Here is a 13948-nt window from a genome sequence, read left to right as displayed (position 1 = left end):
GTTATGGTGAGTAACAAAAGCAATAGAATAGCCTGTGCTGTTTGGGGGAAACCTCAGGGGCCTCTTTGAGCAAATAACTTGCAGGGAAGTATTTTATGCCTCATACTGTGATTTTCATCTGTTAACCCATGTCTTCTGGAATCAACATTATTCACCTGTGCAGAGTAATTCCATGTCAACTCTTTCTTTTTTTTCTTAAGTTTTATTTTGAAACTAGTATACTAACTGCTGTGTTTACGTAAGGCTCTTTCATACATCCTTAGTTTGAGCTAATAACAGTTCTAACTATAGTGGGATTGTTCTTTCTTCACTAATTTTTTTTTTTCTTTATCCTTCTTCTCATACCTTTTGATGATTTGAAAAATGCTCACTATATTTTATTTTAACTTATTTTGCTTATATATAAAATGTAACTCATTTTAAATGTGACTTTAATATATATGTTTCAATGAGGAATAAGATTAAGCAATATATCTAGCATCTTCCAAAACAATTTTAGAGTACTTTAATTTCAATCATTTCCTTGCTTCTTTCATTATTGTTTCATAATGTATCTTGTGGCTATTATTGCTGTTAAGAGTTTGCTTTCAATCTAATTACTATCCTTTTATAGCTACTCTATACTTTCCCATCACTTTTAATATTCTGTTGTCATTGTTGATGTTCTAAGATTTCACTGTATGGTGATGACACATCATATTTATCATACTTAAGAAAGATATACTTCTTCCAAATAAAAGCTCTGATATTTTATTGATTTTGGAAAATTATTAGCTTTAGACATTACCTCTCCTACATTTCCTTTATTCTATACTTATTTCTGTTAAATTTATTTAGATTTTCTCATCCTACCTGCCAGTTCCTATAAATGTTCACAATTTTCCACCGTTGGGTCTTTCTCAGCTGATTTTAACCTTTCTTTCAGTTTCATTATTCTCTTTTCAGCTCTGCTATTGATCTCATCACTGTTTAATCTGAATAACTGTGTTATTTTCAGGCATTCTTTTCCACCCTTTTTCAGGTAAACCTGTTCCTTTTTGTCTTAGGCTTTCTTGTGTATCTACTGCTCTAAGTATATTCATTTAATGTTGTTTTTAGGTTCTTTAATTGTCTTTAGTTCTTGATATACTAACCTTTGTGGGGTTTGTTTTTGGGGGATGGGGGTTATTTTAGTAGATAAAGAGTCTTTGTTTTGAACCTTGGGCTTTTTTTTTTTTTTTTTTTTTTTTTTTTTTAGGTTCACTGTTCCAGAGGGTTAGAGCCCATGGCCATCATGGGAGGGAACATGGCAGCAGGCAGGCAGGCATGGTGCTGGAGCAGTAGCTGAGGGCATACACCCTGACCCAAAAGCACAAAGCAAGAGAGAGTTTACTTGGAGTTGCATGGACTTTTAAAACCTCAAAAACCACCCCCAGTGACACATCTCCAACAAGACTTCATCTCCTGTTCCCTGAAGTTCAACCAAGTGAGAACTAAGAATTCAAACTTATGAGCATAGAGAGACAATTCTCTCTCTCCCTCTCTCCCTCATTCAGACAACCACAGTCCACTTCCCAGCCCCCACAGCTTATGGCCACATCATCATAACGCAGCATTCGTTTAGTCTGAATTCCAAAGTCCTCAGAGTCATTCATAGTTGAAAACTCTGAAGCCCAAAATTTCTCCTGAGACTCAGCAATGCCTCAACTATAATCCCCCTTACATACTTCCAAGATACAGCGACACAGGATGTATATTAACATACAATCTCTTAACTATAATCCCCCTTACATACTTCCAAGATACAGTGACACAGGATGTATATTAACATTCCAAAAGAGATAAAAATCAGGTATAATGAGGAAATACTGGACCAAAGCAAAACTGAAACCCAGCAAGGGCAAACTCCAAATGCTCTAGTTCTATGTCCAATGTCAAGGGCTTTTGTGACTCTTCCCTTCCAGCCTTGCTGACAGCAGCACACCTCTCTCTGCTGCTGGTTCCACTTCTGTCTACAGCTGTCCTTGCAGCACACCTCTCTCTCTCTGCTGCTGGTTCCACTTCTGTCTACAGCTGTCCTTGCAGCACACCTCTCTCTGCTGCTGGTTCCACTTCTGTCTACAGCTGCCCTTTGCATGCATCCCATAACTCTGGCGTCTTCAACATCCTACAGTCCCCGATACAATTCACTTTCACAGCTTCACACTTTGGCCACTCTGGGTCTCCATGCAGGGACTCTCCTACCACACACTTGGCCTCTGCAGCTCTTCCGAGCCACAGGAGCAGATACACAACCCCTTGACTTCTGTATCCTTCACAGCTCTAAAGCTAGAACCACATGGCTGATGCTGCCAAATTCTGCTGCCTGCTTGGGATGGAACTGGCCCCCTCCTTGGTTTAAACTTGCATACTCTTTGATTTGTTGATGCATATTCTTTTTTTTTTTTTTTTTTTTTTTTAACAAACTGTGGGGTTAGTTAGGTCTTGCAATGAAAGCACCACTCCCTTTGTTAAACAGGCCTCTCTTTATCTTTTTTAGAACAAGCATGGCTCCAACATTAAATTTCCCAATTCCCTTTCTTTTTCAAACTTATCATTTTGTATTCCTTCTTTCCTTGCTTGATCTTTCTCATCGTAAACCTTTACAAGGATTATTACTAGTAACCAAGTAACAGAATCAATATTAGACTGTCCTGAAATCTCTGTCAATGAACTTTGTCCTATATTCTTCAATTTTGCCTTAGGCAGATTCTTAGAACAGGGGTAAAAAGAAATCATATTCTTTGCCAAAATATCACAAGAATGGTCTCTAGCACAGGTGCTAATATTGATCTCCTCTGAAATCTTTTTTCCTTCGAAAACAAGCATGGTCAGGCCTGTCTCAGCAGTAGCTCACTTGATGGTACCAATTTCCTTTGCTGTGATAAGATATAATAACCAAGGCAACTTAGGAAATAAAGCATTAAATTTGGCACCCACAGTTCCGGAGGGCTAGAATCCATCATGGTAGAGAACATAATAGCAGGCGACGAGGTATAGTGCTGGTGCGGTAGGCAAGAGCTTAAAGTTTGATCCATTAGCACAAGGAAGAGAAAGCTTAGTGAGAATGGCATGGGGTTTGGAAACATCAAAGTTCACACCCAGTGACACACCTCCCCAAGCAAGGCCACGCCTCCTAATCCTTCCCCAATGGTTCCACCAACTGGGGACCAAGTATTCAAACATGAGCCTATGGGGCCATCCTCCTTCCGTCCACCACAGCTGCCAACTGTAGTTTGTAACCCTGAGATCTAAGAACACGAATCATGATCATTGCTCTCTCCTGATGGACTCTCCAATTCCCAAGAGTTCTATCTTATTTTGGAATCTAAGGACAAATGAGGTGAAATCCATATGTAGGGACACAATCTTACAGAAATATGCCTTCTGGAAACTTAAGTCTCTTATTGCTATCTGTGGCAAGAATTTTAAAAACAAAATATTCCACTAGAAGAGACTTTTCTTGTGACTTAATATAGAACTATCCTATTTAAATTAAGGAAAGGACTAAGTTTGTAGCTCAACGTTGAAATGATTTCTGGCATGTACATGACCCTGGAACCAACCCCATCACCATCCCATTCCCCCCACCCCACCCCCCGTCTCTCATACACACACATGTATGCGTGCTCTCACAAGAATGAAAATTACGCTGTGCCTCCTTCCTAGATTCTATTACTTCTTACTTTCAAGTGATAGGTATTTCTTGGTTTTCCAAGAAACCGTCTCCTTAGACATGGTGCTTAGAGTTTCCCATACTTCCCAACAAGAAGAGCTGAGATTCTCCCTGTGGATAACTGAGAGTGTATAGACTTCTTTTATACTTGAGTTCTACTAAGGACTACCACAGTGACTTTCTGAGCTTCTGCCCACTTAACCCCACCCCAGTTTACTGCACTCCATATACAAACAGGTTCCTATTCCATGGAAGGCCCAGGCTGCTTCCCAGAAGTCCTGCTTGGTTTGAACAGTGGACTGCAATCTATGTTTCCAGGTCCAGGAAGCCAAATTGACAGAAGTGAAAATCAACGAGGCCCGAGAGCACTACAGACCAGCCGCTGCCAGGGCATCTCTGCTCTACTTCATCATGAATGGCCTCAGCAAGATCCATCCTATGTACCAGTTCTCCCTCAAGGTAACGTTCACCTGGAGTGCTCCGCAGAAGCATAAATTAGCAAAACAGCACCACAAGAACTTACCCACCTTCTGCATTAGTGATGGCAGATCTTCCAGATCAAACCAGGGAAGCAGCTACATTGACTTTAGACTTGAGTGACAGTCCCCTCCCCACCTCTTTGACTTTGTCTTACATAACTTACTGTAACAAAAGAGGATGCTCTGGTGAATCTCAGCCTCATTTATTCAGCGAGCAAACCAGATATCCATTAATACTGGATGATGCGTAGTAGAGGATACCAAAAACAAAACAAAACAAAACAAACAAACAAACAAAAGCAAACCTGTGAGAAGTTATTCCATCCCCAAAGAGCTTAAAATGTAATGGAGAAGATCTAAAATGCATATCGTTTTTGTTGATGAAAGACCAACACTAAAATTAGGATAGGCCAGCATTAAATTACTTTTCTTATTATCCTAATATTCCCAAAGCTACTACTTAGGGTTGTTGAAATACTCATAAAACCAAAGTTCTTAGCACATTTGAAGTGCTGACTAAACTTATCTTACTCATGAAAAAATAAAGACCTATAAATTTTGGGGACTCTCTGAAAGTACATCGTATCCCCTAGTGCATTCATCAAAGGGCCATAATTAAAGAGGCATTAAGATGCTGTGGGTGGGGGAGTGCTGAACAGTGTCATTGGTTTGAACCAAGAAGAAGATTGTATACACATACACACACACACACACACACACACACACACACACACACACACACACACGTGCGTTGAGAGGGAGGAAGGGAGAAAGAGAGAGAGAAGAGGAGAGAGCCATAAACACAGGAATTTCCCTTACACTGGAACTTGAATGCAAACAGAGAGCACACTCAGGTCCATAAAATATTTCCACTTTAATCAATATGTGGAAACCAGGGTCAGAGTATAGGGCTGATGATGAATAACTGAGAAATCCTCAGGCTTCTAATCCTTGAGGCTCATTTAATTGGAAATGGCATGTCACTATTTCGCAGTCTCTTTCTTATAGCCTTGAGTCTCTGTAGCTTGGATAAACAGAAATTATGGTATTTTATAGTTTTAAAAATAAACATGGGCTTATATTCCTATCATAGGAACATGCAAAAGAATTACAAGATAGTAAAAAAGCTAGCGTAACAGTAGCATAAGCGAACTACAAGAGGGCACCCTTAGTTCAGGAGTAGTGGGAATTCACTGTAAGTACCAGGAACCTGCCATATTGATGCTTTCTGAAAACAAGTCACATGAAACCCATGAATAGGTGTTCAAAAATATGTTGTAAGTTGTTTTGATAGCATTCTGATTCAGGAGGCTCTGAAGCATGACCTCCAAAAAATGGAGGGGTTACCTGGCATGATTGGCACACCTGTAATGCCAGCCTTAAGGTGTGGGCCTGGGGTACAAAGACCAGTTTACGATACAGAACATGTCAAAAGGAAGAAAGAAAAAAAAATGTATTCCAGATCATGATATTGTTGTTAAGAATGCCAATGACAGTTGTTTACTGACCAACTTAATCTTTGCAAACAGATTTAAATGTGCAATGATTAAGTAGCTGTGAAAAGAACTTGAGAAATATAAAATAACAGAGAGGGGGGAGAGGGGGAAGAAAGAGGGAAGTCACAGGACTTATCTGGGCTCCAGGGACACTGGGTTCAAATGGGGTGTACAGATATACATTCATACACCCATAAACAACAAAAAATTTTTAAATAAATCTATCTTTTAAAAACAACTACAATTATAATAAGGAAATTTGAACCTAGCCCTACGTCCTAGGACATACAAGGCCCTAGGTCTTATACAGAGCTCCTTAAAGCATTTAACTTTTAGCCCCTTGTCTGAGAATCCCTTAAACTTTTAATAACATCTTTCAGGCATCAGTGGGTCACAGTCCTCCACTGAGTGTTCTCAGGTGGGTGGGATTCTGAGAAAAATGAGCATAAGAGCCAGCCCTACTCTCAGAGTGCTCATGTCATTTTCACACAGTGGGAAGAATATCTTAAAATATTAATATGTTAGAAAACTGATTTAGCCCCTAAACATTTCAGAACAGCTGCTAAGGATCTATCTTCAAGGGTAGCCAGAGCCAATGATGAAGCCCTCTGTTGGGGAAGCTGTAAATGTGCAATCAGGCCAGCCCCAGAGCCATTCACACACCAACAGGGAGAGGAGCTGGCGGCCAAAGTACACGCAGTGTAAAGTAAATGCTAAATGTAGCCAGGGTTTATACTTTCTCTGAGTGTTTTTCTGGATTATGAATTGTCTTACTCAAATTCAGTAGCTCAAGGTTCTTGGCTGACCACTGCCTTTGGATAGAATTTTAGAGGAAACAGGCACTGAGGTCGTGGAGATGACACGCTATCCTAACCATTCTCTGTACCTTCTCTGTGAATGGAAGCTTCACACATTGCTCCTTGAGGCCCCAGGGGACATGATCAGCCTCTAATGAGCTATTAGTTCATTTAAAATCTACCAAGGGAAGGTAAACCTCACAATGGGTTGGGCTAGGTACGGGCAGAAGATCTGCTGAGATCATCAGCAAAGAAAGAAATCTTCCCAGGGCTTTGTTAATAAGAAATGCCTTGTCACTGTGAGACAGAAGGCTACATCATCTCCCATTCTTAAAGGAAGAACCCCAAGACTCAAGCCTTTCATGGTTTCCACATAGGTCCAGATACTTGATGTTATAATGACTGGAGGGTTTTCATTTTACTACTCGGAGCCACAAAAAGAAAACTAGAGAAAGGAATAGAGGTCTGCAGAGCTAAGAATTAAGTCAAATTATATATTGGTTTTTAGTTCCTTTAATTATTTGTTCTATCCATATCACACTTAAAATATGGTATACCTGTTGTTCGGCTGCGGGTCTGTGCATCTGTTTCCATCGGCTGCTGGATGAAACCTCTCAGAAGGCAGCGGTTATGCTAGGCTCCTGTTTGCAAGCATAGCAGAGTGTCGTTAATAGTGTGAGTGGTTGGCTCTCTCTCCCATGGGGTGGCTCTCAGGTTGGGCCAGTCATTGGTTTGCCATTCCCTCAATCTCTGCTTTATCTTTATCCATACACTTCTTGTAGACAAGAAAAATTTGGGATTGAAAGTGCCGCTGAAGGAAAGGGAAGTGGGATTAAAGGATACTCACAAGGTCTTATGAAAATGAATGCAAAGGTAATAGAAACAAATATATGGCATCTGGGATTCTTATTGAGAGGAAGAGTCATAAACTAAAATAATTCTCACCGCCTACTACGTGCCAGGGTCAGAGTTAGACAGTAACATTATGCAGAACACGGTCTCTGTGCTACAGGGATTTTGTCATCTAATAGATGACATCACTATCTCAAATAGTCATTGTTGGCTACATCATCTTTGTATTTAGGTCATTATCCAATAAAAAACTTATTGGCTCAAGTCCTTTGGCTACGGTACATTTCTTTTTCATTGATTTCACTAATCAATGCTGAATATGCACATTTATTAAACCATTTTGTGTTGCTAACAACATAGTGCCACTGTATGGGAAAGTTACAAAGATGAGAAGTTTATTTTAGCTCATAGTTCTTGGCCCAAGGTCCAGAGGCTGTATCTAGTGCCTGTGTTTGTTGGCAGAGACTGGAAGTTGCATAGGACATCACTTGGTAGGAGGCAAGAATCATACCTCTGTGTCCTGCTCTTTCTCCCTGTCCTACAAGCTGATGACCTCATCTCCCAAAGGCCCCACCTCTAAATACCACAGTCAAACTAGGTTTCTACCCTCTTAACAGCTTAAGGGAGGGATTAAATTCCAATATGAGTTTTGAAAAGGGCAAACCTAGAGCTAATAACACGTCTGGTGCCCTTACAAGGGTGTCAGATCCCCTGGGGCTGGAGTTACAGACAGTGATGAACAGTCACGTGGGTGCTGGGAATCAAACCTGGGTCCCCCGAAAGAACAGCCAGTGCTCTTAACCTCTGAGCCTTCTCTCTAGTCCCTAGTAGCATGGCCTCTTCTTACTGCTGCCTCCTCTTAGCAGGAAGTGCTCAGAAAAGCTTTCAATGGATAGACTAGAAAATCATAATATTCTTTGCAGGGAAGAGGCCTGCAAAGGCCTATCAGTTGCCTATGATTCATCTTCTCTCCTCAGGCCTTCAGCATTGTCTTCCAGAAAGCTGTGGAAAAGGCACCTCCCAGTGACAGTGTCAAAGAGCGAGTGGCCAATCTAATAGACAGCATAACCTTCTCAGTGTACCAGTATACCACGCGTGGCCTCTTTGAGTGTGATAAGCTGACCTACCTAGCCCAGCTCACCTTTCAGGTAAAAGCAAATCAAAACTGTTTCCCATGGGTCATATTTACTGCCCAGTCAGCAAATATTAAGAAACCTCTTTTGATACTGTTTCTCAAACAAGCCCAACCTGGCCAACACATGCACTGACCCACTGCTGTCCAATTTATGGCAAACCCTCCTAACTGACCATTGTCCCACTCGGAGCAGACATCCTTAATCAACCATCGTACCTTTCCCCTGCTAATACTATATACTCTGAGATCCTCAAAATGTCCCTCCAAAGGCCACTACCAGTCAGTCAAATTGGCACTGATCATGCAGGGTTTTCTATTGCTGTCATCACAGCATGCTAGGAGAGTTTTCAACAGCTTTGATCCTCAGGAACTTAAGATTTCCCATGTCACTGCAGCATTTGGAAGAAGCTTGATGTGTCACTTAATCCAACATCAAAAAGCCCTAAAACGACGGTTTTTTTTGTTTTGTTTTGTTTTGTTTTTTTACGTACCTTCCTCACCACTCAGAATTGGGCTTTTTGGATTGTATAAGTAAATGTATAACACTGGCTATATGAGCCCAGGGGCTCCCTCCAGTGCTGAAAAAGCCAGGTATCCTGCCACTCATTTGTGCTGTTCCTTTGCTCCAGTGTCTGAGTTCATGGGTTCATGCTAGCATGTTTCTGCCAATCATCCATCTTCTGTATTCCCAGCTGTAACTCAGAGGGCAGCTTGACCTCCAAAGAAACCTAGATCCCGCCTCTCATTGTGAATCATCCACAGCCAAACCAAAGGCTTTCCATCCCATGCACATGGCTATACATGCCCCTCCAGGCCCCGCCCCTGTGCCATCACTCTCCTTTCCCTGCAAAGTTCTCCCTTCCTGTTTCAGCATCCCTTTCTCTTAGCCTCACAAAGAGCCCAAGACAGAAAGCTCAGCTGGATTAATCCCTTCCTTCTCCCGCCTGCTAGTCACTCCTCTACTTCAGAGCCCCTTTCACATTATTGATTTATATATGCATCTCTATTTTGCATATATGCATATGTCGCTTTGACACTTCCCTCAAATCATGTCGTTTGTATGTGTCATCTGCTCAATTAAATTGCAGGCACATACTCCATGGCACTTGTGATTGATATATAATACTTGCTAACCAAGACGTATAGTCATCCTCTGTGTGCATTTAAGTCGCTCTGGTGTTTTGGCTGAAAACAGATGCACATAGAAGAAATTTGCATGAATATATACTTCCAATCCATCCTCTTTAAACAGCCGAAATTGATGGGCAAGCTCTAAAGCTAAAGACAGCAGCAATTACACTGAATGACAATCCCTAAGATCCCCAGCCCGCTGTGACCACAGCTGAAGGATCTCAGGGTTATTTTTCCACATTGCAGATTCTCCTTGTGAACCAGGAAATCAGTGCAGCAGAGTTGGACTTCCTGCTTCGGGCTCCCATCCAGACAGGAACCCCCAGCCCACTGGAGTTCCTCTCCCATCAAGCGTGGGGAGGCATCAAGGTGAGCACCAATCCATACAAAGCCATGTTCTCCCAAAGGTTTGACTTAAATACATGTCTTCATAACATTGATATGGCTTTCTCAGAGTGGAAACATGGAGCTCTGTTGAAGGCAGGGCATTTTCTTTCCTGCACCACCACAGCAATCTCATCTTTCCCAAGCCTGGCAAGAAGCCACCAGTACGTTCTGGGGTAAGAGCTCTCCCTTTAGGGTGGGAGGGAACCAAAAGTCCTGACGGATTTTTTTTTTTTTAAACCCAGCTAAACTGCCTTTCGTTTGCTGAGGCTTAGGGCTGGAATCAGGTGAGCCCAGGGACTCCTGTGAGGATGCCGTTCTCCATTTCCAGAAGTCAGGCAGCTGCAGGAGTCCTGTTGGACGTCTCTGTTAGTCTGAACTGAAACTCTGAGCAGAAGATCCTGTCCAACCTCTGAGTCTTGGCATTTAAGAGGAGTAGCTCACACCTTCTGAGTTTGTTGGAATGTACCACTTAGTTCATCATCTTATCCATATGGGAAACAGGTCTTGTTTGTCTCCAGGCAACACGGGAATGTGCAGCATGGCTCCTACCGCTCAGAAGTAGCAAATCCAGGACTTAAATCCATGTTAGGCGGATTGGTCTAGTGAGGATTTTATGAACGTTGAAAATATCAGAAATTATTAAGTCCTTTCAGTAGGGACTGGTTCCGAGCCAGACCTGATGTCCGCCAGGAAATGAGGAATGACTGATTCCCAGGGTCAGGGAGTCCACGCCTGCACTCTGTGCAGCCAGCTCTCCGGCACATACCCAATGGGCACACATGAAATAGCATGTTTGTAAGAAGAATCCTGCTTGTGATCTTCCATGTTTGTTCTCACATTGTGCGTCCGAAGTAAAAGAACCGGCTTTCCCTATATTTATTACTCAGCTTTCTTAATGTAGTTGTGTGTTTGCAAGGAATTGTAAGAAATGATTCACAGACATCCCACACAAGCCCGTTTCTTATAATGTTAAATTCTTGGAATATTGTCCTTTAATAACATACCCAGGAAACTGACCCTGAGGTGGTCCAGCAGTCTTCTGATTTCACTAGTCCCAGGTGTGTGTGTATGTGTGTGTGTGTGTGTGTGTGTGTGTGTGTTGCATATATCTGAGTATATTTAGTTTTATCATAAGCATTTTTTAGACATTTTACAAATTGATGATTTGGATTGCTTTTGTGAATAGAATCCTCCTTTATTTCTTTCCCAATATATTTGTCCTCTTCTCATACACAAGATTGGGCTGGTATAGATAGAAATTATCACTACCATCAAAATTCAGAAAGCTGCATCATTACAAAGACTCCCAATTGGCTTGTCATAACCATGACAACCTCCTCCTCCCCATTATCCTTACTACCAACCACCCACTAACCTGTCCTCTGTTTTCAGAATGCTTATTACCTCGGCGATGCCGTATGAACAGAAACACAGTATATAACTCTTACAGATCAGACCATCCACTCAACCTAATTTCCTTAAGGTTAATCTAAGCTGGTTCACACCCAGAATGTAGTCACTTACAAACATGCTGCCCGCATTAAAGGAGTTATCTTAAGAAATGCAGGCTAAGCCGGGCGGTGGTGGCGCATGCCTTTAATCCCAGCACTCGGGAGGCAGAGGTGGACTGATCGCTGTGAGTTCAAGGCCAGCCTGGTCTACAAAGTTAGTCCAGGACAGCCAAGACAGAGAGACCCTGTCTCGAAAAAAAAAAAAAAAAAAAAAAAAAAAAAATGCAGGCTAATGCTGCTAATGCCACCATTGCTCAAAACACTTCCTTACCTTTCTTTTTCTTTTCTTTTCTTTTCTTTTTTTTTTTTTTGTTGTTGTTGTTGTTGACAAACATTGAAGACTGTGCCTTTATTTCTGTTCATCAAGCTGAAAGTTCAAATTTTGTATTCATTTGAACTACAAACTGGAACATGGCATTTACATAGGAAAAACTTGGAAACAATAAAAATATGTAGGAAAAATAGCTGGGAGTGACAAGAGTAAAGGTTTGTCATTTGTTGATTTGTTTACTCAAGTTACTGTTTGCAAACTTAGAAAGAATCTACCACTGAATGGGTAGATGCTCCATCTACTTTCTATAAACATCTTTAGTATAAAGTCTGAAGACTTCCCAAGACTGGATGTGTAATGTTTAGGTAGTGCAAAGCCTTGAAAAGAAGATCTGATTCACTGTCATTTAATTTCTCATGCATTCTTTAATATAAAAAACAAATACCTTTCTTTTTAGAGAGTCTGTAATTGTATTTTTAGTCTTTGAGGACTGTTAGCTACCTTCCCTGATGCTACAAAACACCTGACAAATGCACTTAAAGTAGAGTTTGTTTGGTTTACAGTTTGAGCGAATAGTCCATCATGGTGGGAAAGCCGTGAGGCAGTTGTTCGCTTGGCACCCACTGTGCAGAAAATAGACGATGCTGGCATTCTGCCCGCTTCCTCTTTCATATTTAGCCCTGTACTTAACACATGGAATGGTGCTGTGGACCTTCAGGGTGGGTTTTCCCACCTCACTTAACCCAGTCTAGAAACCCCTTTACAAGCCCACCCAGAGACTTGTTTCCATGAAGATGTTAAGTTCTAACAAGCTGTCAATGAAAATGAACCATCCCAACTCCAGTTCTTGCTGGGCTGACACCCAGACACATCACTTTCAAGCCATAATCTCCCATTACTTGTCCCCAAAGGCTCTTGGCCATCTCATAATGCAAGACCTATTCAATCCATTTCTAAAACTCCCCACAGTCTCAAGAGCCCTAACACTGTTCAAAAGAATTAAGTCTCTTGTGAAACTCATGTAATCTCTTGTGAGCTCCTACAAGATAAAAATAAATAAATCACGTGCTTCTCACATATAGCAACACAGAATTAACATGCACATCTGAAGTGATCTGGCTGAAACCCATCAGAGAACACACCAGACTCTGCAGCTCCATGACCAGCACCTGGTGCTTGTGATATAATTACCTGGGCTCCAAAAGGTTTGGGTAGCACTATCCTCTCAGGTCTTCTGCCTGAAAAAAAAAAAAAAAAAAAAAAAAAAAAAAAATATATATATATATATATATATATATATATATATATGTATGTATGTATGTATATATATGTATATATATCATGTCTCTTGGGCCAGTTGCATCTCATGCCTACAGCATTCCTTGTACACATTCCAGAGTCCTGGAATCTTCTTTACCTTCACAGTTTCACTCTCTGGCCTCTCAGCACCTTCGCCAATAGAGCCCAACCTTGTCATGTATCACCTGACCCCAGTGACCCTCTGAAACCATTGTGCTTGGCTCCATGACCCCCTTGTTTGCATATCATTCATGTTGCAAAAACAGTACCATGTGGATGACACTAAAAAGTTCTTCCTCCTAGGCTATGGTCATACCAACCTTTATGTCCTAGCCCTAGGGGGAAACATCTCTAGGCTTGGGCCATGGTTATACCAACCTTTATGTGCTAGCCCTAGGGGGAACATCTCTAGGCTCGGAAGAAGAAAACCCCTTCGGCAGGATCTAACCTTAAGCTCTCCCCTCTCAAATTAATTTGCATTTTCACAAGTTAGATCATCTGATAGGCACTGAGCAGGGGGCCTTCCCCTCTAGTACTTTCCTCTCATGTCAGTATGCAATGCCAGGTTCCTCTTTAAAGATGGTAGTCTCTTTAGTAAGCACAGCTGCTTTGGAGGCTTGCCTTATCTTTAAATCCATCAGCGTCTTCCTCCACAAACTGCAGCTTTCCTATCTCCCTGCTCCACTTCTTGCTTGCCCACACCCACGCCGATGAGCTGGATGAGAGCAGTGAGCAAGGAGCATGGCCTGGCCTGATGCTATCTTCCTGCGATCTCCTCCTGCAAGCAGGCAGGACTTGGGCAGAATAGAACCAGACTTTCTATTAAATAAAAAGGTAAAATAAAGCTACAGATAGAGCTGGGTGACAGAAAAAATGCTTTCCTCTCATAAAAGAGA

The 13948-nt window shown here is 41.6% G+C and overlaps 1 protein-coding gene across 1 annotated transcript in view; it reads left to right on the top strand.

Annotated features, from left to right (window-relative positions):
* The window catches only part of Dnah9 (dynein axonemal heavy chain 9), a 328265-nt gene that overhangs the window by 274604 nt on the left and 39713 nt on the right, over positions 1-13948 (top strand). Inside the window, 3 exon segments of the mRNA XM_051167603.1 lie at positions 4013-4153; positions 8296-8466; positions 9831-9953. Of these exon segments, the coding sequence (XP_051023560.1) occupies positions 4013-4153; positions 8296-8466; positions 9831-9953 (435 nt within the window).

The sequence above is a fragment of the Acomys russatus genome, chromosome 25, assembly GCF_903995435.1.
Source record: "Acomys russatus chromosome 25, mAcoRus1.1, whole genome shotgun sequence".
NCBI classification, from domain to species: Eukaryota; Metazoa; Chordata; class Mammalia; order Rodentia; family Muridae; genus Acomys; species Acomys russatus.
The sequence above is the reverse complement of the archived record's forward strand: the minus strand, read 5'-3'. Positions and strand labels throughout refer to the sequence as shown.